At 46.7% G+C, this 23,601-nt stretch overlaps 1 protein-coding gene across 1 annotated transcript; it reads left to right on the forward strand.

Moving 5' to 3' along the window:
- Positions 1–3,956: 3,956 nt before the first annotated feature.
- On the forward strand, positions 3,957–9,997 carry TMEM275 (transmembrane protein 275). The gene has a single exon (XM_031969185.1). The coding sequence runs from the start codon at positions 4,018–4,020 to the stop codon at positions 4,561–4,563; it is 546 nt and encodes a 181-aa protein (XP_031825045.1). The 5' UTR covers positions 3,957–4,017; the 3' UTR covers positions 4,564–9,997.
- Positions 9,998–23,601: the final 13,604 nt, after the last annotated feature.

Consider the following 23,601-nt stretch of genomic DNA (forward strand, 5'->3'; position numbering starts at 1 on the left):
GGGCTCTGAAGTAGGAGGCAGGACCCTCCATTTGAAATCATTTCCACCAAATACATATGCTCCCAATCCTGCCCTCTTATTGGCCCTTCTCCTCATTAGACTTGCTAGTGTGAACGTCAGCAAGTTCTTTCACCTTCTTTGAGCCCCAGTTTTTTCCTCAATAAAATGAGTTTGATTTAGATCTAACTATGGTCCATGAACTTAGTTATTTTAGTATATTTTATAACTATATTTGAATGTAATTGGATTCTTTCCTAATCCTAGTCATTATTTTTATGTATTTTAAAATGTAATGCTGACAATGAGATGATTCAGGCTAATTCCAATGGTCTTGTGATGGAAAGACACATCTGCACCCAGGGAGAGGGCTGTGGGGACTGAATGTGGACCACAAACATCATATTTTCACTTTTTTGTTGTTTGCTTGCATTTTTTCTTTCTCATTTTTTTCCTTTTTGATTTATAAAGCTTTTTCTTTTCAAAACACATGCATGGATAATTTGATAACATTGATCTTTGCATAGCCTTGTGTTTCAGATTTTCTCCTCCTCCCCATCCCCTCCCCTAGATGGCAAGCAATTCAATATATGTTATACATGTTAAAATCTGTGTTAAATCATATATATATATATAAACATATTTATATAATTCTCTTACTGCACATGAGAAATCAAATCAAAAAAAGAAAGTACATGAGTAAGAAAACAAAATGCAAGTGAACAACAACAAAAAAGTGAAAATGTTATGTTATGATCCATATTCAGTTCCTACAGTCCTCTCTCTCTGGGTGGAGATGGCTCTCTTTATCACAAGATCATTGGAACTGGCATTAATCATCTCAATTGTTGGAAAGAGTCACATTCATCAGATTTGATCATCGTATAATATTGCTGTTGCCATGTACAATGATCTCCTGGTTTTGTTCATTTCACTTAGTATCAATGCATGTAAGTCTCTCCAGGCCTCTAAAATCATCCTCCTGATCATTTCTTATAGAACAATAATATTCCATAACATTCACATGCCATCACTTATTCAGCCATCCACTCAGTTTCCAGTTTCTTGCCACAACGAAAAGGGCTGCCACAAACATTTTTGCACATATGGGTCTCTTTCCTTCCTTTAAGATTTCTTTGAGATATAGGCCCAATAGAAACACTGCTGGGTCAAAGGGTATGCACAGTTTGATAACTTTTTTGAACATAGTTCCAAATTGCTCTCCAGAATGGCTGGCTCCATTCACAACTCCACCAACAATGCATCAGTGTCCCAGTTTTCCCACGTCCCCTCCAACATTCATCCTTGTCTTTTCTTGTCATCTTAGCCATTCTGAGAGGTAGGTGGTGGTATCTCAGAGTTCTCTTAATTTGCATTTCTTTGATCATTTAGAACATCTTTTCATATGATTAGAAATAGTTTTAATTTCTTCATCTGAAAATTGTCTGTTCATATCCTTTGACCATTTATCAATTGGAGAATGGCTTGGTTTCTTATAAATTAGAGTCAATTCTCTCTATATTTTAGAAATGAGGCTTTTATCAGAACCCTTAAATGTAAAAATGATTTCCCAATGTATTGCTTCCCTTCTGATCTTGTCTGCGTTAGTTTTATTTGTACAAAAACTTTTTAGCTTAATATGATAAAAATTATCTATCTGGTGTTCAATTATGAGTTCTAGTTCTTCTTTGGATACAAATTCCTTCCTTTTCCACAGATTTAAGAGGTAAGCTATTCCTCTAATACGCTTATATTATCACTCTTTATGTCTAAATCACGAACCCATTTAAATCTTATCTTGGCCATTCTCCAATTGAAAAATGGTCAAAGGATATGAACAGACAATTCTCAGATGAAGAAATTGAAACTATTTCTAGTCATATGAAAAGATGCTCCAACTCATTATTAATCAGAGAAATGCAAATTAAGACAACTCTAAGATACCACTACACACCTGTCAGATTGGCTAAGATGACAGGAAAAAATAATGATGATTGTTGGAGGGGATGTGGGAAAACTGGGACATTGATTCATTGTTGGTGGAGTTGTGAACGAATCCAACCATTTTGGAGAATAGTTTGGAACTATGCTCAAAAAGTTATCAAACTGTGCATACCCTTTGATCCAGCAGTGTTACTACTGGGATTATATCCCAAAGAGATTATAAAGAAGGGAAAGGGACCTGTATGTGCACGAATGTTTGTGGCAGCCCTTTTTGTAGTGGCTAGAAACTGGAAACTGAATGGATGTCCATCAGTTGGAGAATGGCTGAATAAATTGTGGTATATGAAAATTATGGAATATTACTGTTCTGTAAGAAATGACCAACAGGATGATTTCAGAAAGGCCTGGAGAGACTTACACGAACTGATGCTGAGTGAAATGAGCAGGACCAGGAGATCATTATATACTTCAACAACAATACTAGATGATGACTAGTCCTGATGGATCAGGCCATCCTCAGCAACAAGATCAACCAAATCATTTCTAATGGAGCAGTAATGAACTGAACTAACTATACCCAGAAAAGAACTCTGGGAGATGACTAAAACCATTACATTGAATTCCCAGTCCCTATATTTATGCACACCTGCATCTTTGATTTCCTTCACAAGCTAATTGTACAATAATTCAGAGTCTGATTCTTTTTGTACAGCAAAATAATGTTTTGGTCATGTATACTTATTGTGTATCTAAGTTATATTTTAATATATTTAACATCTACTGGTCATCCTGCCATCTAGGGGAGGGGGTGGGGGGGGGTAAGAGGTGAAAAATTGGAACAAGAGGTTTGGCAATTGTTAATGCTGTAAAGTTACCCATGTATATATCCTGTAAATTAAAGGCTATTAAAAAAAAAAAAAAAAAACAATTCTAAAAAGACATGGATAGAATGATTTTACATATGTGTACATGTATGTATATATACATACCCACACATATATATATAAATATATGCATATGTATATTGTATACACAAACACATACATCCAATTTGTGCCTAATAGTAGCTATCTCTAGGACAGAGTAAAAAAGGAATAAAAAAGGAAAATAAAGTTACATGATAACTATTATATATTTAAAAGGAATAGCAAGTTGTACATAATAAATTTGCAGTTTCATGTGAAAAAAAAAATAAATAAATCTTATCTTGGTATGTGGTATTAGGTGTGGGTCAAGCCCTAATTTCTTCCATACTAGTTTTCAATTTTCCCAAAATTTTTTGTCAGATAGTGAGTTCACATCCCAAAAGTTGGGGTCTTTGAGTTTGTCAAACACTAGATTGCTATAGTTACTGCCTATTTTGTCCTATAAACTGAACCTATTCCACTGATCAACTACTCTGTTTCTTAGCCAGTACCAAATGGTTTTAATGACCGCTGCTTTATAATATAGTTTTAGGTCTGGCAGAGCTAGGGACCTTCACTGGCTTTTTTTCCCATTAATTCCTTTGAAATTCTTGACCTTTTGTTCTTCCAGACGAACTTTGTTACTATTTTTTCCTAGATCTGCAAAATAATCTGCAAAATAAAATCTTCTTTTTGCAAAATAAGTTTGATTGGTATGGCACTAAATAAGTAGAATAATTTAGATAGTATTGTCATTTTTATGATCTGATTCTTCTTGTGCAGCATAATTGTGGAAGTACATATAGAAGAACTGCACATATTTAACATATATTGAATTATTTGCCATCTAGGGGAGGAGGGAGAGAAAGAAAAAATTGGAATACAAGGTTTTTCAAGGGTGAATGTGGAAAATTATCCATGTATGTTTTAAAAATAAAAAGTTTTTAAAACAACAAACAAATAAAAATGTTATACTGAGTACAGGCTTTGCTATGCTGCCTAAAGCATCCATGATGTAAAAAAGGGTAGAATAGATAGTCTGAATAGTCTGGAGGTTCCTACTATCTTTGTGTGATCCTATGATTTTCCCCATCTCCCTGCAGGAGCCCCTCAGCCCCTGGCCTTGGAAGGGCAGGAAGAGCCTTGATGTGTGACTGGTGGTCCCAGGACAATGGCCGGGGAGAAGAGCTTGGGCACTCAGGCCCCCAGTGTGCTGAGGAAAACCCGCCCAGCCGGTCTCCCCTCCCCTGCACTGTGCTGTGCTTGTGGCCTCTGCATCATGCTTGCGGGCATCAACATCACCCTGGTGGGGGCCTTTGCCACCTTCCTGCCGGGCCACAACCCGCCCATCATCATAGGCCCGGTCCTGCTCGTGCTGGCTCTGGGCTTCTTCGGGGCCTGCTGCATCTGTAGCCGCCGGCCGCCCGCTCCGGGGGCTCGCCACGCCAAGGCAGGCAGTCAGCCAGGGCCTGGTCGGTTAGGCCGGGCCACGTTTGAGATGGAGACCAGTGAACACACGGTCCAAGACACCACGGCTGTGCAACTGAGCCCCATTCCGTCCCCTGCCTCCTCCCGCCGCTCCAGCCCTGCCCCCGAAGGGGGTCCTCGGACCTGTGGCCTCTTCACCCTGGAACCTGAGGAGCCTGTGGGAGCCAGTGATGCACCCGGGACAGAGGGAGTCCAGCTGAACCTGCCTCAGGAGCTCTCCACCTCCTAGGGCCACCCTAGGGAACATACCAACTGCACTTTGACAAGGAGTTGTTGTACAGAGGGTCCTCCAAGGATGTCGGGGGTGGGAGGTGAAGTGACCTGGAAACCCAGAGAGGAAACAGGGGGACCACGTGGTCTGGTGATTTAGGACTATTTGGGAACCTCCAGACGTGGGTTCGAAACTTACACTACTATTTACTACTTGTCCCTGGCTGAATCTGTATAAAGCGAGTCCCCTCCTTTCCCTTATTCCTTCCTCTGCTTAAAGGCAGAGAGACTGGACCCAAAAACTTTTTCCTGTCTCTCTGAGGCAGCCTGATGAGAGACAAAGACACCAGGCTTGAGGATCAGAAGACTCTGGACACCGTTACCTACAGAAAGCATTGCTGAAGACCATTTAGCTGCAAAAGGAGAAGCCTTGAGGGCCGAGAGTCTTGTCTTCAAAGCCTTTTCCCTTTCGATCTGTTTTCTCCTCTGTAAATTGGTAGCTGATAGGGTCACATCCAGTGCCAGATCCTTTTATGATGCCAGCAAAAAGACCAGCTGCAGTTGTAGGTCACACAGTGAGTACTGCCTGAAATCCCAGGGGGAGGACAGTTATCTTGGAGTAAGGATCCTGGAAGGCTTCCTGGAGGAAGGGATCTTCAGAGCCTGGGAAGGAGTTAAACCCACACAAACTTTTCTGCGTACATAGAGACATTCTTAGAGAATATTGTCACATCTACCACACACAATCCTCGGTCATCTTCACCCATCAGCTCCAGTGCAATTGTTCTACAGGGAAATGGGGGACCCGTGGTCCCATCTGCACAGAGAAATTGAGTCCAGGTTTCTGACTACTGATCTCACCCAAGTCTGGGGCCCCTCTGCCTCTGCCAGTCTGCTAATAACTGCATGGATCCATCTCCATCAGAGTCTGTGGATATGCTCGTTTCAATTCCTCTGTGGCCATTGATTTGCATCCGGCTCTTCATCTTTGTCTAATAACCCCTGCCTCCCATCGATTGGGAGGGTCTCTTAGTCTATGAATGAGTGACCCATGGGTCACAGCTTTGAGTTTTCCCTCCCTCTTCGGAGCAGATCCATGGATCTCATTGATTGTTCTGTGAATCCTACAAGCTGCTTTGTGGGGGAGGGGACTGCCCACTGCTCTACCACGATGAATTGTCACTTCCCCTGGCACAGCTGGGGGGTCCATGACCTTACCTGCCAGACCCTGTGTCCTGAAGCTTCTTTATTGATCCCTGAACAGATCTATGTGTCTTTCCAGCTGGCCAGTGGATCCCAGTGAATCTGGGGATCTTGGCGGTCACCCTGCCATTGGGGCCCCGCCGTCAAGGAAGTTGTGTTTCCTGGACCCTTAGGGATCTCTGTTCCTTCTCAGAATCATCTCCCTTTCTTCTTCCTCCCAATGGAGGCAGTCCTCCTTTATAAAACTATTAAGGCCCTCCCTGGCCCAACTCGCTGATCCCTGGAATAGCGCAACCTTCCCTCCTCCCTTCCCTGACTTCTAAGCCCTTCTCACACTCTCTTCTCTCGAGCAGGGGTCGGGGAGAGGAGGAATCGGAAGGGTGCAAGGAAGAGGAGGGAGAAGAGCACAAGAATGAAGGGGTTGCAACCAGAGGGGAAGAGACCCTACAGAAAACATTGGAATAACGGCTGAAGGAACAATCAGCATGAGAAGCCTTGAGGAGGGACAAGAGACTTGTCTTCAAGTATCTGAAGATCTGTCCTGAACAGGAGAAATTAATTTTGTTCTGCTCAATCTCAGAGGAAAGAACCAGAAGTCAAGGGGAAGCTGGAGAGGTCAACTGAGGCTGAAAATTAGGATAGACTTGTAACAATGGGAGCCGCCAAATCCAACTGTGGCAGCCCCATAGGTTACAGGGCATTCCCTCTCCTTGAATGTCTTCAAGCTGAAGCTGGGGGGTTGTTAATTGGGTATGCACTAGAGGGGTTTCTTGTTCAATTCAGACTTGGGCTGTATGCCTCAGAGAGCCCTCCACCCCTGAGAGTCTGGGATTCTGACTGGCTAAAGCAGACCTCTATCTGCCTTCTTTAGTCTTCTGGGTCAGCTTCTTGCTGCTGTTTCTCACCTGCCATTTTCTCACTCCCTCTTCTTTTCCTGGGATGAGCAAAATGCTCAGGTCTCTTTTCCATCTCTTACTTGACAAAATTTTGTAAAGTGCATTTGTTCAAACGTTTTAAGACTGCATTCAACGCTGTTGTGGAAGTGGATGCTGGGAGGCTGGAACTGGAGGGAGAGGTAGCTCACTCCTAGCTGTCAGCCATGACACAGGCTGTCTCTGCATAATGGTGATGAGTTCCAGCCAAAGAAGGAGACAAAGAAGAGAAAGGGTTTCAGGAATAGCCAAGGAAAAAGGAAAGCCATTCAGTAAGCAAAACTAGGGAAAGCTCTAGAAAGGAAGCAGCACCTGACGTGAGCCTAAAAGAAGAGAAGGATTTTGACGGGCAGGGATGAGGAGCACATGTAGTTCTGAATTGGAGAATGACATGAGCAAATGCACAGAGGTGGGGAAGATGCAATATTTAACAGCAAATGCATTAGAGATACAAAACAAAATTCCATATGAGATCTCGAGGTGGTTGCCAGCCAGGAAGAGCTGTGGCAGACTTCCTGGAGGGGGACGTTCCAGTTGGGACCTAAAGAAGAGTTAGAGATTCAATTTATGAAGAAGAAGAAAGGAGGATATTCCAGACAGAGGAACAGATCACGAGCAAAGAGCAGCCTAAAGCAGGTTCCAGATCAGAGAACAGTCTAGTTTGTCCAAAGAGTGGAGTCTGTAGCAAGGAATACGCCAGGGTAAGGCTGAAACAAAGTGAAGTGTCCAACCGAGGAAGGCTTTGAAAGTTAAACAGAGGAGTTTGCACTTGGATGATAGGAAGCCGCTGGCGAGTTTTGAGGAAAGAATTCTGACATAGATTGTGATCTATGCATGAGATTAATCTGGCCAGGCATGAAGGGTGGATGACAGGAGGGACTGAAGCAGCCCAGTTAGGAGATTGCTGATATAGTTCAAGCGAATGCTTCTGAGGGCTTCCAGGGTGGAAGCCTTGGGAGTGGAGAGTGATGGGTGTGGGGAAGTTCTGAGAGATGTTACAGAGATGACATCTCTAAGAGTTAGATTTGTGGGATACTCTCCTTGCTTTCCTCCGTGATGTCAAGGAAGGCATCAGAGTGAGTGGGATTTGCCATAAATCCACAGGCCCTGCCCACCAAGCTTCTGCTTTTGAGAAAGGTAAGAAAAGAACTAACAGGCCCGGCATAGAAATGATATAGAACACAACTAGCATGACTGAAGAGACTTCAAAGACAAAAGAGATGAATGACTTAATTTTTCTTCTGAGAAGTCATGAACAAATCTCAAGGCTTAACTCAAGAGTTCTATTCAGTCTGTTTGAGGAGTCGGCCCTCTGGGAGAGCAGGTGCAAGTTGGGGGCTGAGATCTCAGCCACAAACAGAGAAAAGAGTGAGGAAAATCAGTGCAGAAGAAGAATCAGTTTCTTGGATCCTGAGCTCCCTCGAATGAATGATATTGACTTTCCGAAAGGCTGCAAATGAGATATTATTAGGAATGCTTGAGAACTTCTAGGAGGAGACACTGATGGGGCGATCTGAGTCTGAGCATTTGAACTATGTCCCTGTGACTTGTGAGATTTGGGCCTCCCTATAGCCTGGACCACCTCAGGCTGGGAAGAGCTACATTTATGCAGCCTATCAGCTAGTTGTTCTAAATATCTTTTATTTTATTCTTTTTGCTCCTTTAGTTATGAGAAAGAACTATAAATATTGAAACCATGCATGTATCCCTTTTCCATTATACCAAACTCATATGATGGGGGCCTATTATAATTAAACAAGGGAAAAAAGCATCATCTTCCAGTAGGTGGAAGCTGAATCAAGAGACTAATCCAACAAATCTACACACAGAGTGTTTCGGCAAGTGGGGGTGGAGAGAGGAGGTGGATCTTGCCAGTTCTGTGAAAACCATAAAGAGCTTGACATTTCCATTAAGCAGATATTGAATGGAATATATAATCATCAGGATGATTCTGGGTCTCTCTCCTGTTACTCACCATGAATGTATTCATGTGTTTGCAAGCGAAAGGCTCTCATGGTTAAAACTGTATGAAATAGAGGGAGAAGAGTCAAAGGTAAACCCCAGGGCTTGCTTTGGTTTGGGTTTAATGTGGGAGATTGGTTAATGTTGGTGCCACAGACAGAAATTATGATATTAGAAGGAGAAAATAGTTCAAGGCAAGATAATGAACTCAACTCAGACCATGTTGAGTTTGAGAAACTGAGGAAAAATCCAGATGGCACTGATTTCCAAGAGGTAAGTAGAGACAGGGGACTGATATTCCTAAGAGAGATTGGGGCTAGCTGAAGCTATGGAAATGAAGGAGAGTGCATAAGGGAAGGTAGCTAGGTTAAGACCTCAAAGAACACCCATCTTAAGGGATCCAGATTCAAAGAATATACTTGTGTAAATCAAAAGAACCTAAGTAAGTGTGTCATATAGCTTGAAAAAAAGGAAAGAAAATATTATTATAAAAGGATTTCCTCAAGAGCCCCCCACATAACAAAAATACTGGGAAATTGCAACAAGGATTAGTAGGAATCACCACTGAGAACCAGAGATTTCAGTAAGTATGGAGGACAAAGGAAAAACTCCACTAGCATAGCTGAGAAGGTAGAGGAGCTAAAAAACTATTTCTGCTCATGCATAAGGAAGGAGACTGACTCCCACCCCAACTCAGAAAATAGCTGATAGAATGTATAGGATTTAGTCATATATCAATGAGGATTAAGCGTTAATCAAGTATAACACCCTGTGACCCTTGGATGAAATATGAATGCTTCTCAGATTGAATCAAGAAGGGAATAATGAGGTTGCCTAAGCAAAAAGTTACCACAATTCTGCCTATTAGTGAGATGGAGAGTTGGAAACAGAGTAGGGAGCTGCCTATGAATGAGACTCTTGAAGACAGAAGGAATGAATTTTTCTCTCCTCCACCAAGTTATTTTGAAAGGAAATTACTTGACCAGGAGAAGACATCGCCTCCGGCAAGGAACAGATACTAGCATTCCCAGACAGACAAGAATATAGAGAGGGAAGAAGTAGCTTTGAGGAAAAGGATTCCTGGCAGCAGAGAAGAGAGCTGACTTTGGAGAGAAGCGTATCCAGGAAACTTAACCGAGCAACTCATCAAAAAAGAACTTTAGGAAGAAAGGATTTCCAGGTTATTTTTTATCACTCATGCATTCTACACCTGTGCCTCACTGCCATTGTACTGATTTGGAGCCTATTGTTTCAATGAAAATCATGTGTATTTGTGGAAGAATGTGTCCCTGGTTTATAAGGGAAATGTTTTAATCTTTCAGTTTTTAACACTGTACTAGTAAACACCTTTTCTAAGAGTCAAATATGTCTATTGGGTTTTTTTTAATGTTTAGGTTTTATGTGCATTTTTTACATATTTCCATATAAGTCATGTTGGGAGAGAAAAATCAAAACAAAAGGAAAAAAAACACAAGGCAAAAAAAAAGGTAAAAATAGTATGTGTTAATCCACATTGAGTCCCCATAGTGCTTTCTCTGGATGAAGATGTCATTTTCTGTCCAAAGTTTAGTGGGATTGCCTTGGATCACTGAATTTCTGAGAAGAGCCAAGTCTATCGTAGTTGATCATCACACAATCTTTTTGTTGTTATGTACAATGTTTTCCTGGTTCTGCTTGTGTCACTTGGCATCAGTTCATGTAAATCTTTCAGATCTTTTCTAAAACCAGCTTATTCGTCATTTTTTTAGAACAATAATATTCCATTACTTTCATATACCATAACTTATTCACCCACGCCCCAGTTGATGGACATTCACTCATTTTCCAATTCTTTGCCACCACAAAAAGAGCTGCTACAAACATTTTTTGCACATATGAGTCCTTTTTCCTCTTTTGAGGTTTCTTTAGGATACAGACCCAGTAGGAACACTGCTGGACCAAAGGGTACAGACAGTTTTATAATCCTTTGGGCATAGTTTTAAATTATTCTTCAGAATGGTTGGATCATTTCACAACTCCACCAGCAATGCATTAGTGTCCCAGTTTTCTCATATCCCCTTCAATATTTATTACCAACTTAACCAATCTGATAAGTGTAAGGTGGTACTTCAGAGTTGTTTTAACTTACATTTCTCTAATTAATAGCAATTTTGTCTACTGGTTTTTTAAAAATAAATTTTCTTAATATTTTGATTTACATCTCCAACATTTTCCCCTATATCCCTCCTTCTCTCAGAAAGCCTTTGGATAATAACTCATGAAAAGTACACCGGTGAAGTTCATAAGCTATACTGAGTCATAGAGTTACTCCTAGAATGGGAGTTAATAGCCGCTGCCTAGAGATAGGACCCATGAGCTCAAAAGCAAATTGGGGGAGCAATGCAGAGGACTTACTATACATGGAATCAGAAAATTTCACAGTTGGAAAGAATCCCATTTGCCACAGAATCCAGCTTGAAGACATCTAGTGGGGAAGAAAGCACACCATGACTCCAGAGGTAATCTGTTTCATTATTGAGATGTGGACACCTCTCTGAATCAAGAAAGGGACAATGAGATTGACTGAGCACATGGATTCACCACATATCTGGAGGCTTTAAATAGCTACGCTAGCTCTACTTTTTAGGAAATTTTTTTCCTGATCTCAAGCCTAAATTTTTTTTTATTTTTTTTTTTATTTTTTGCAACTTCTACCCATTGCTTCTTGTTCTGCCCTCTAAGACCAGGCAGACTAAATCTATTTTTTCTTGAAGAATTTTCTTGAAGAAAATAATTATGTTTCCCTCAAATCTGCTTCAGGTTAAACATCCCCAGGCTGATTCTGATGTGACATGAACTTGGGGACCCCTTGCTGTTTTCTTTTAGACATTTGGTTCAAGAATATCCTTTCCAGGGGTAGTTAGTTGGTGTAGTGGATAGAGCACCATCCCTGAAGTCAGGAGGACCCCAGTTCAAATCTGACCTCAGACATTTAACATTTCCTGGCTGTCATTTAACCCCAATTTTCTCAGAAAAAAAAAAAGAAAAAAAAATTTTCTTCCCTTTGGGCCCGCTGGCTCCCAGTGGTTTTACCGTTTGCGGGTTTTCATTTCCTCTTCCTGCCTACTTGTTCCCTTTCTCCGCCTTTTGCCCTTCTACTTCTGTTCCTCATTTGTTCTTGGGGTAATGTTTGCCCAAGTTGGTTTTCTCGTTTAAATTTTTTTTTCTTTTTGTCTTAAAGTTTTTGGTTGGTTTGTTGTCTGGGGAAAAGGAGGGTGGGAAAAAGGGGGGGAAAAAGGGGGGGGGGGAAAAAGGGGGGGGAAAAAGGGGGGGGGGGGGGGAAAAGGGGGGGGGGGGAAAAGGGGGGGGGGGGGGGGAAAAAGGGTAAATGTGTTCTTTTGGGGGTTAAATGTTGGTTTGCTGCTTTAACTGGGTTTCTCTCTTCCCCCTCTCCCTGCTTTTCTGTCTCCCCCTTTCCTTCTCTCCTTTCTTCCTTCCCTTCTTCTCTCTTCCCTCTTCTCTGTCCTGTCTCTCCTTCTCTTCTCTTTTTCTCTGCCTCTCTCTTCTCTCTGCCCCTGTTTCCACTGTCTCTTTCTCCTTCCCCTGTCTCTGTCTCTCTGTCTCTTCTCTCTCTGTCTCCCCTCAGTCTCTTCCTCTGTTTCCCCGTCTCTGCCTTCTTCCTGTCTCGTTCCTTCTTTTCTCGTCTCTGTCTCCCTGTCTCTGTCTCCTCCTGTCTTTCCCCTCTGTCTCTGTCTCTCCTGTCTCGTCCTTCTCTCTCCTTCTCGTCTCTGTCTCTCACTGCGCTCTCCTGTCTTTCTCTCTTTCCTGTCTCCTGTCTCGTCTCCCTCACTGTCTTCTCCACGTTCTGTCTCTTCTCTCCTGTCTCTGTCTCTCCCTCCTGTCTCTGTCCCTGTCCTCTCTGTCTCCTTCTTCTCTGTCCTGTCTCTTGCCCTCTCTTCTCTCCTGTTCCTGTCTCCCCCTGTCTCTGTCCTTCCTGTCCTGTCTCCTTCCTGTCTTTGTCTCTGTCTCATGTCTCTGTCTCTACTGTCTTGTCTCCCTCCCCTCCTTTTCCCTTTTCCCCATTAAACATGATTTCCTGCCCGGCCCGCCCCCGCACACGCCCCCAGTCAGCGTCTCTCCCTCTTTGGCCACATTAGCGAAGGTTCTCGATGCTGCCCCAGGCCCCGGCCGGCAGCCAGCCTGTGATGCGGGAGCCGCTGCCGCGGCTGCTTCCGGCCCCGGTGACCTCCCGCCACCGCTGTCATTTGAGGGGCAGAGTCCTCGCCTCCATCTGCATCCCCAGCGCTCGGCGCAGCGTCCGCTGCTTTCCAGACCTTTCCGACTCGGATTCCAGCGCAGGGCGCTGTGCAGTGCGCCCCCTGGCGGCCTGACTGCGCGGTGAGCCCGGTTACTTGCTTGCCGGGAGCCCGGTCCTTCCCCTGCGCATTTCCCGACTTTGTCTTGGACCCCAGGGGGAAAGGGAAAGGGAGGGCCCGGGGAGGGGGGGGAGGGGGGGGAAGGGGGGGGGAAGGGGAACGGGGCAGCGGCCGGGGGGGGGGGGCCTCCTGACTGACGGGACGTGGGCAGGACGGGGCCGGTTCCGAATTATCCCATCAAACAGCCTGAGAGAACCCGCGCTGCCCAGTTAGCACTTGCCTCTCCCCCGGTACAAAATCGGGCCGGGGGGCACCCTTCCCGGGGGGAAGGAAAGGATGCCGTCAAGCAGGCCCCCCCAGGCCCGGGTCCGGGGAGAACGGCGGGGGGGCAGTTTAAGGGGGGGGGCCCAGAAGGGGAGGGGCCCAGGACGGGGGGGGCTAGGGACGGGGGGGGCCAGGACGGGGCCCAGGCAGGGGGCAGGGGCGGCCCTTGATTGGGTTGGAATGCCCGGAGGGGTCTAAAAGGAAACGAAAGGCCGCCAGTGGGGCCAGTTTCTCCTTTGAAAAACCTTCAAGGGGGCCCAAGTTAACCTAGCCCGGGCCCGTACTGCCCTCCAGGGGCGTAGGGGACCCAATGGGCCCAGGGCCGGCCGGGAGGCCCGGGGCCCGGAGGCGGGGGGAGGGGGGGGCCCGGCCCGGTTGTGGGTTTTGGGGGGGGCTGGGGGGGAGGGGGTGAGCCCGGGCCCTGGGGGTGCTCAGATGGGAGGCTTCGAGGGGGGGGAGGGGCGGCGGGGAGGGAGGGCGGGGGAGGGGCGGGGTGGGAGGAAAAAGCTTTTATTTAAAAAAGGCTGGGGGAATTGTCTTTTCTAATCCCAGAAGGGGTTAAAAAGGGAAAGTACAGGAAATTTTTTTAAAATTTATTTCTTTATTTAAAAAACAGATGGGGGACAGATTGACCCTTGCAAAATCCTGTTCCAAATTTCCCCCTCCTCCTCCCCACCCCCTCCCCTAGATGGCAGGCAGTCCCATACATTTAAATATGCTAAAGTACATGTTAAATCCCATATATGTGTACATATTTATACAGTTATCCTGCTGCACAAGGAAAATCAGATCAAAAAGGAAAAGTGAGGCAGAAAATAAAATGCACGCAAACAACAACAGTAAGAGTGAAAATGCTCTGTTGCGGTCCACTCTCAGCTTCCCCAGTCCTCTCTCTGGGTGCAGCTGATTCTCTTCATGACTGAACCATTGGAACTGGTTTGAATCCTCTTATTGTTGAAGAGTCACGTCCGTCAGAGTTGATCATTGTATGGTCTTTTTTTTTTGCCGTGTACCATGATCTCCTGGTTCTGCTCATTTCACTCAGCATCAGTTCATGTAAGTCTCTCCAGGCCTTTCTGAAATCATCCTGCTGCTCATTTCTTATAAAACAATAATATTCCATCACATTTATATCCCATAATTTGTTCAGCCGTTCTCCAGCCGATGGGCATCCACTCAGCTTCCAGTTTCTTGCCACAAACATTCTTGCACATGTGGGTCCCTTTCCCTCCTTTAAGATCTCTTTGGGATATGCCCGGTTAGTAACACTGCTGGGTCAAAGGGTCTCACGGTTTGATAACCCCTTGAGTATAGTCAGGAAAACTTCCTAACAATGAGTGCTGTGCCAGAATGGAAGGGGCAGCCCCTGGAGGGAGGTGGAGCACTTCTCCCTAGAGCTGTTGGTGGGAGGACCACTTGTGGGAACTTCGTGGTGAGGGGGAATTCTTGTTCAGACATAGGTTGGACCAAATGGTCTCTGGGGTCTATTCCAATTCTGAAAAAAATTTAGTAAATCTCCCCAAATCCCAGACTGAAACTAAATCCTGACCCTGGTCCCAGGAAGCCTAAACCAAACTCTGAACAAAAACTGAGCCCTAATTCTACTCATAGGCTAACCACAAGGCTGTTCTTGGTCTGCTCAGAGAAGACCGTCACCAAAGTGTAACTTTTACCTGGGAGGAAGAATCCTCTGAATTTTTTTTTTAATTATAAAGATATTCACTGCCAAATCTATGCTGTAAATTATCTAGTATGATTTGGAACAGCGTTCAATTCCATTGATGTAGCTTTCTAAAAGCAAAAATAAATAAATAAATAAATAAATAACAGAAACAAAAGCCATGGAGGACTCATGGAACTATTGAATGTTATCTTAAAAATCAATCCAATTTTCACATTTTACAGATGAGGAAAATGAAGATCCAAAAAAGAGAAAATCCTTGGCCCAGGTCACCCAGCTATCAGATCCTGGTGAGGGCCCCAGAAACCAGCTATCCCCACCCTTTCATCATACCGAAAAGTGAGGGTCAGAGAGGTAATCATAAAAATGACCACGGAGGAAGGATCAGAGATGGAAATCAAGCCCAGCATCTTTGATTCCAGGGCCCCTGCTCTGTGCCACAAAGCATACTGTCCAGAACAAAATCTGGGAGAGTCTACATTGCTCTTGGAAGAGCACAGTTTCGTGGGGAAGGAGATGTCAACGGGAAAGCTCATGAATCTTTCAAGGCTAGAGAGCCCTAGGGGTTGAATCCTCGGCTGGGCTTGGCCAGGCTCAGCTCCAAGCTCCTGAGGACAGGAAGAAGGGATTTCCAACTTGGGGTAAAATGAGCACGATCACCTGGACACCTTTGGAGAAGAATGAAATAAATGCCAATGGCTAAGTGGGGTCTGGACTCCGGGGGCTGACTGGTGGTGGTTTATGAAGGAAAGGAAAGTGAAGGCTGAGGAGGGCAGAAAGGCCAAGAGGGCAGCCTGGAGTCAGGATATGAAGGAAGCACAGAGCATGAAACTTGTCCACTGAGAATATGGCATTCGGGGGAAGGATAAATCTGACATCTGAAGATGTGGGTTTGAATTCCACCTCATCTGCTGTCCAACTTTGGGGCCCACCCCTTCCCTGGGACTCAAGCTTTGTCTTCTGTAAAAGGAATGGTTTGGAAGAGGAGGTCTCTTAGATCCTTTCCAGCTCTAAGCCCTACAAGTTGTGATGAAAGAGACAGACAGAAGCAGATAAAGGAGGAGGAGGAGGAAAAGGTGGAGAAGAAGGAAGAGAAAAAGGAGGAGGAGGAAGAGGAGGAGAAGAGGGAGGAGGAGGAGAAGGAGGAGGAGGAGAAGAAGAAGAAAAGGAGGAGAAGGAAAAATAGAGACAGAAAGAGTGAGAAGAGGGAGAAAAAGAGGAGAGAGACAGAGACAGAGAGAAAGTGTTAATTAGTTCCAAATACTGGAGATCATGTGGGCAGGAGACCTAGGTTCTAATTCTGGTCCTGCTCTGTCAATAACACATTGTGTGAGCTTTTGCCTTTCAAGGACTGTTCTCAATGGAGGCATAGAACCAAATAAGCTTTGGAATTCTGGGAATCTAAGAAAAGAGCCCTGAAGAAGGCAACACATTCCCTTCATGATTTGCATATGGGTAAAAGGGGAGTCATCCTGAAAACCAGAAACAAATAGCCTTTCACAAGTGAAAGGAGAGCTTCCAATTCACCAGAGTCCCGGCCCCCAAGTTTCTGGGTGCACTCCCAGTGCACTACCAGGTAGGACTGAGGACCTTAGCATCCCAGGAGATCCAAGATGGAAGCCCCTTTCCTACCGCCATGCCAAGATTTCCTTCTTTTCTTGCCCAGCCCAGCTGAGTTGAGTGCATGCAGTTCCCCCACTGGGTTTTAGAGAGCTCACCAAGGATCTGGAAAGACCAGAATATGGTAGGCCTGGAAACCATGGCTTTGGGAGGGTTGAAGAAAGGAAAAGGTTTGGAGTCCATAAGAGCTTTTTACCTTATTGTCATGTGGCAGAGGACTCTCCAGAGGATAATTTCAGAAGAAAGTGTGAAGGTTCCTAGGAGTCAGAGTTTGGGTCAATACAATGAAACAGAGCTCTGCTTGTCGTCCTCAGGTATTTCCTCAGTAGATAGTGAGCTGAAGGTGCTGGATAATAACTGGTTCTTTGATTTACACCTGGTTTTTTTTTTCTATTTATCTAACCACTCTTTCTGATTTCCTTCCCTGGTTGCTCATCCATCTCATGCCCGCTAATGATGAACATTGATTCAAGGTTCTGTCTTGAGCCCTTTTCTCTTTTCCTCCTACACTCTCTCACTTGGTGATCTCATTGGATCCCAGAGGTTCAGTTATGAGCATAGAACAGTTGATTCCCAAATCTATATATGCAGCCCTATTCTCTCTCTAACTATGGAGTGAGCATTTCCATTTGGATGTTCAGTAGGTACCCCAAATTCAGTGTCTAAAACATTTCTCCTTATTTTCCCCCAAACCCTGCCCTCTTCCAATTATCATCCAAAGCATCACTGCCTTCCCAGTCACCCAGACTCACAATCCTTTCTCCTAAACACCTAACATGGTTGCTAAATCACATCATTTCTTCCTCCACAGCATCTCACATGTGTCCCCTTCTCACCCTGATGAAAACTCTTGTCACCTCTAGCTTAGACTAGTGGGTAGTGGTCCACTAGTCTCTCTCTTTCACCTGTCTCCCCAGCCCAATCCAAATTGATTTTCTAACATGTAGATATTATGTCATTGTCCCTGATCAACTCAAGTTGACCCTTATTACCCCCAGGATTAAATAGAAGGTCATCTGTTTGACGTTTAAAGCTCATCAACACCTGGCTCCTCCCTCCCTCTTCAGTCTTCTTAATTTGATTCCCTTTTACACTCCTAGGCAGCTAGGTGACACAGTAGACAAAGTTTTAGACGAGCCTAGGGAAGACCCGAGTTCCAATCTGACTTCAGACCCAGTCCTCCGGTTTTTTCAGCTGTAAAATGGGGCTAATAATTGCACCTTCGTCAAATGAGATCATATTCATAAGGACTTAGCCCAATACCTGACACATAGTGGGTGTTGGATTGTCCTACATTCTGTTTTCTGAACGTTCCAGTGGCACCTGAGCCGGGCCCATCTCGGGCCTTTGCCCTGACTGTGCTCCCTGACTCCAATGCTCTCCCTCCTCCCCTCGGCCTCCGGCCTTCCTTGGCTGCCTTCGGGACTCCACGCAGATCTCGACTTGTCGCGGGCGGGAGGCTCTGCCTCAGCCGGTCTCTTGCCAGTGGCTTCCGCTCGGGAGGGGATTGCCTCCCGTGCACAGCGGAGCGTTCCGGAGATCCCCGGGCGTCTATCCCGTTAGAACGCGAGAGCCGGGGCTGGGGGAGAGACCGTGTTTTTGTCCGCGTTTGCTTCCTGCCGGACTGCCCCGCTCTTCGGCCCGGTGCTTACGGAAGGCGCTGGCCGGAGACTCCGGGAGCGGGAGCGGCAGGCCCGGGGCCTCCCTTCCCTCCTCCCGCTCCTCCCCCCCTCCCCCGGGGGTGGGGTGGCTAGCTCCGGGCGGAGGGAGGCCGCCGCTCGGGGCGGCCAAAAAACGCTGACGCGGCCGGGGCGGCCTGGCGCGGGGAGGCCGGCCTGGCGGGCGGCGCTTCGCGGGCTCGCTGCTCTGGGCGCTCTCGCTCTGGCTCGCGCTCTCGCTCTCGCTCTGGCTCTGGCTCTCGCTCGCACGCGGGGGCAGCTCATTTGGGGCCGGCCACGCTTTATTAAATTCTCATAAACCTGTCGAGGGGGACAGCCAGCGCTTGAGTTTACCTCATTAGCTCAACACAATGACAATGCGGGAGGAGGGGGCGGAGGGGGGGGGGGGGGAGGCGCAGGGGGGGGAGGGGGCCGAGGCAGCTGAGCCGCCACCGCCGCCGTCGCCTCCGCCTCGGCCGCCGTCTCAGCCGCCGCCACAACCGGTTAGGGGAATATAATTGAATTAAGTGGCTTTTGTTAATGGTGTTTAAGACTCGGAAGTGTAAATAAAAGTTAGGGTCTTTCTCCTAATGGGGCCTGGGTTTTAGGGAGCGGCGGCTCAGCCCCCAGAGAGCCGGAGAGAGGCCGGGAGAAGAGGGGCCGAGGGCGGGAGGGGGCGGGGGGAGTACTCCTCAGCAGACTCCCCAGACCCGAGTTCGAGTGTCCCGGCGCTGCCTCTGTTCTCCGGACAACCGATCGTCCACCTTTTTCTGGACCTCAGTTTCCCTACAATTACATGAGGATCTTGGTTTTTATACCTTCTCAAGTCTCGCTGGTCTCTAACCTTCTACATTTTCAGGTCACCAAAGAGCAAAACCAGAAAAGTCTGCTAAGGCACGTGATCCCACCCCAACCTGCATAGGAATCCCTCTACAGCCTCCCCTAGAGAGACCCTCCGTGCAGGGGACCCCCTCCGTGCAGAGAGGCCCTGCCCTGCTCTGAGCGTCAGGCAGGGTTCCTGCCCTCCGGCCTCCCTGCTACTTCTGCACTTTGCTCAGCCCTCTGGGGCCCAGCTGATGAAGACTGACCTTCCTAGCCAGGACAGCCTCTCACATACTAGAAGATGGCTTTCAAGCCCCCAGAATGCTCTTCTCCAGGCTAAACATGGCCAGTGCCTTCAACCTGTCCTGCATTTCATGACCTCTGAGCTCTTCGCCAACCCTGGTACCGCCACCTCCTATACTCTCCTGTTCCGGATTGGAGGAGGAATTGATGGTAAAATAGAAAAGGGAGAGCAGGGCTGTGTCTTCCATGAGGTGAGATCTGTGAGACTGGAGAGGGAGGGTTGGAAAGAGACAGAGAAAGGGAGACAGAGCTTCCCAATGCTCGGCTGAGATGGGTCCTGGGGTACTGGAAGCAGCCATTGACTGACTGAACCCTGGATCCTGGGCTGGAGGAGAGTATAAATACCTGAAGGAGAAGGTATTGGGCTAATTATCCAGTGTGTGGATTATACACGTTTCTAGGGAATAATGAGTGATAAGGAAATATCTCTAGAAATCCATCACCTTGGACGCCTTCATTTTACAGTGGCAAGCTGAGTCTTGGAGGTGGGGAGAGGCTTTCCTCCGCAAATAACTCACTAGTCAGGGCAAAAGACAGGATTCGAAACTGTTTCCTCTGTTGGAATCCAGTACCCTTCCTACTGGGCCAGGATAGGAAAGTTTGGCTGGAGGATGGGGTGGGAGCTGAGGAGGGGGAGTGGTGGGAGAGACAATGAGAACACAGTAGGAACAATTTGCACATTCTATCTCTCTGGAGTGCTGTCACACACACACACGCGCTCACGCACACATGTACACACACACACACACACACACACACACGTCTTGGGTCTTCCCCTGCTGGTCAGCAGGAACCTGCTGAACAGGAATTGGAATCATTGGGCCAGAAGAGCTGAAACCTTGATAAAGTCTGAGGTGAGGAGGGGACAGAAAATGGGGAAGGGGCGGCTCAGATTCAAACTGCAGCCAGAGGGATGGGAATGTGGTGCTAGGGGCAGCTCATTGTCACTCTTGGGCCACAATAAAATAGGGAGGTGGACTGGATGATATACTAAGATCTCTTTTTGTGTGTCTCTCTGTCTCTGTCTCTGTCTCTCTCTCTCTCTCTCTCACACACACACACACACACACTCCAGGAGTCTTCAATTCCACCCTAAAACTCCCCCATTAAGATTCAGAGTCATCCATGAAGAGGGATGAGAACGGCCTGGAAATCCCTAGTGGGGTCTACACCTGCCTGTCTCAGGGAGCTTGGGTGGAGATCCAAATGGAGGCCGAGATGGAGACTTGGGTGAGGGTAACAGGAACTGAGGAAAGGAGGGCTGCTTTTGACTGGCACACAAAGAGTTAAGAAGATAATAGCACACACACCCCTTCCCTTCCCCCTGTAACAAAGGGAAGTGCGTTTTCTGATCCAGAAAGGATCAGTCCCCGGGAAGCGCCATCAGGCCCTTCAGCGTGAAATTACAGCCCAGCGGGGCCCCATCCCCCCCCACCCCACACCCAACACACACACACCCAGGCTGGCACAGGGGATTAGGGCCGGCAGCCATCAGCTTAATAGACCCAGCCCAACCTTCCCCACCCCCAATCAGAAATTATCCAGCCACTGTTGGTCTAATTACGCCTCCTCCTGTATGTGTCTGTCACATGTGTCTTGGGCATGGGTGCCCCAGATGTATGTATGAGGAGCTCATGTGTGAGAGCGCAGGTATGCCTCCACATTTTGTGCCTATCTACTTTTCCACATCTCTGTAACAGGGGCTGACCCCTGAGGGACCTAGGATGGGGCCACCCAACAGGACGAAGCCCCTGGGGGGAGCACCAGGTAGGGGGCCTGCTGAGGGGAGGCATGTGCTGCCAGGAAACCTGGAGGGAAGGCCTTCTCAGGGACTCAGAGCAATGAATCCCAGGACATCACAGTCCCAAATATGCCCCCAAGCCAGGCAAGGGAGCGTTTGTTTGTCATCCCCATTATGGGTGAATTTCTGGGCTGATGTTCTCCCTATTGCAAATAATGTGCAGGAAGATCTACACTACCCCAGTATCTGAAGGACCCAATCTGAGAATCTTAGCATCTTGAGATCAGGTTGGGGTGGAAAAGACTGGAGGAGACTGAGATTCACCTTAGGGATGGGGAAGGGTCCCCAAGAGTCAAGAGGGACGATTTCAGAAGAGGTGCAGAAGATCATCAGGGTAAATCCCCTTAGAAAGTCTTGAGAAAGATCTGGGGCCAAGGGTTAAGGGATGGGAGAAAGAGGAAGGGGAGCAAAGCCAGAGGGCTAGAGGAAAGTGGAGGTGGTCTCAGGACCTGTGTCACAGCTTAGAACTTAGTAACAACTTTAAGGAACCTTACCCAGCCCCCTTTCTTTACAGTTGGGGAAACTGAGACGGGCAGAAGCATGTCACAGGAAGTGTCCTTGAACCTGTCCTCCGATTCACCTGACTCCACCACATCACCCTTTCTGTCAAAATCCTTTTCCTTTGGGAAACTCTTTGTTTATGATCGACCAGAAAGGCAAAAGGAGCAGCTAGCTGGTAGAGAGTACCAGACCTGGAGTCAGGAAGACCTGAATTCACTTGACTTCAGATACTTACTAGCTGGGCAAGTCATTTCACCCAGCCAGCTTGCCTCAGTTTCTTCATGTGGAAAATGAGCCGGAGAAGGAAATGGCAAACCATTCCAGTGTCTCTGCCAACTGAAAAAAGTGACTGAACAACAACATAAAGACAACACATTGGATGGAAGGCTTCAGGAACCTGGAAAGCATTCTCAGATCTCTCACCTGTATAACTGAATTCTTCACTGCCTTCTCCCCCTGAGCTTCTGTGCCTCCCTCTGGAAAGAACTTTTAAGACTTGTTTTGGCTCTAATTGACATTTCTGAGACTCTTGATACAATGAGACATTTCCTCTTCTTTCTTCCCCCAAAATTATATATTGATGGGGTGGGGCACACATTGGCTACCTTCTCTTCCCCCTCCCCAATGTTCTGAATGGGAGCAGGAGAATGGATTTGTCCTTTGACACCCAAAGGTGGCTATTCTGCCTGTGGGATTGTGGGCAGTAGGTAGGTCTTCCTGAGGCAGGTGAGGGAACAATGAGGGACTTTGTGCTTAGGGACCAAACCCACACCTCCTCTCCTCCCCCTAACACACATATACTTTCATACTTACACCCATACAAGAGCCTAGAGTGAAACACAAGCCCTTTCCAAGAATAGGCGTCAGTCGGGGGAGAGGGAAGGAAATGTGTGGGTTGGGGTGGGGTGGGATGGGGGTGGGAAGAATCCTCTCCCAGTTTCCCAGAGATAAAGGAGACCATTAGTCCCACACTCAAACAGGAAATATTGGGCCTCCTTTTGCTCTTTGTAAGGGATTTTATGAAACCCACTCTGGATCCTCAGCAACAGAAGCAAGAAGGGAGCTTCTCCTTACATCCCTTCCTGCCTCAGCCATACCCCGTACCTGCCTCTGTGTCTGCCTCTGGGAACCAGTGCTTGGTTCTGTCTTTGTTTTTGCTTCTATCTCGAAGTCTGTCCCACTCTCTTTCTCTCTGCCAGTCTCTGCCCCAGTCTTTATGGCTATCTGACCCAACCTCTGTCACCATCCCTGTTCCTGCCCTAAGCCCTCCCCTATATGGTGTTATCTTGCTAAGGCAACAATGAGGGAAAGGGACGGAGCTTTTAGGATAGTAAACATTTGGAAAATTAAGCCCAATGAAAATGGAGCAGTTTTATGGATGTAGACTTCAGCTTGACATAGGACAGAACCTCCGATCATTTTTGTCCTTTACAAAAAGAGAACTTCCTTGTTAGATCCTCATCAATAGACGTGTACACGGGGAAGCTTGTTAACCACTTAAGGACATTCCTACTCAATACTTTCCAATATGCTTCCTAAGCCTTAGATTTCTTCTGGGTGGGTTGAGCTATAAAATTTCAAGAGTGGAAAGTCTCTCAGACACTTGGATTAGCCTCAGGCCAAAACTAGAATCAACCTCCAAAGCCTTCCTAACAAGGAGTGACCAACCTAAGGGGTCTGCAGGGTGTGGGATGAAAGATCTTTGGATAGTTAGAAGCCTGGGGAGGAGCTGAAGGATTCCAGTTCTAGGAGGTAAGGAGGAGCTAAGGATGGGGGGAGGACTCTGCTGTGGTCACTGTGGTCATCATGAGACAAGGACAAAGCCAGAACGCTGTATTTATAGGCCTGGATCTATGTCCAGATCTTGAATATTCTACCACTCTCTCCAGCCACTC

This window comes from Sarcophilus harrisii, chromosome 4, assembly GCF_902635505.1.
Source record: "Sarcophilus harrisii chromosome 4, mSarHar1.11, whole genome shotgun sequence".
NCBI lineage: Eukaryota > Metazoa > Chordata > Mammalia > Dasyuromorphia > Dasyuridae > Sarcophilus > Sarcophilus harrisii.

What these genes read in the sequence shown, in the direction of transcription:
- TMEM275 (XM_031969185.1), top strand. Translation starts at nt 4,018, where the DNA reads ATGGCCGGGGAGAAGAGCTTGGGCACTCAGGCCCCCAGTGTGCTGAGG.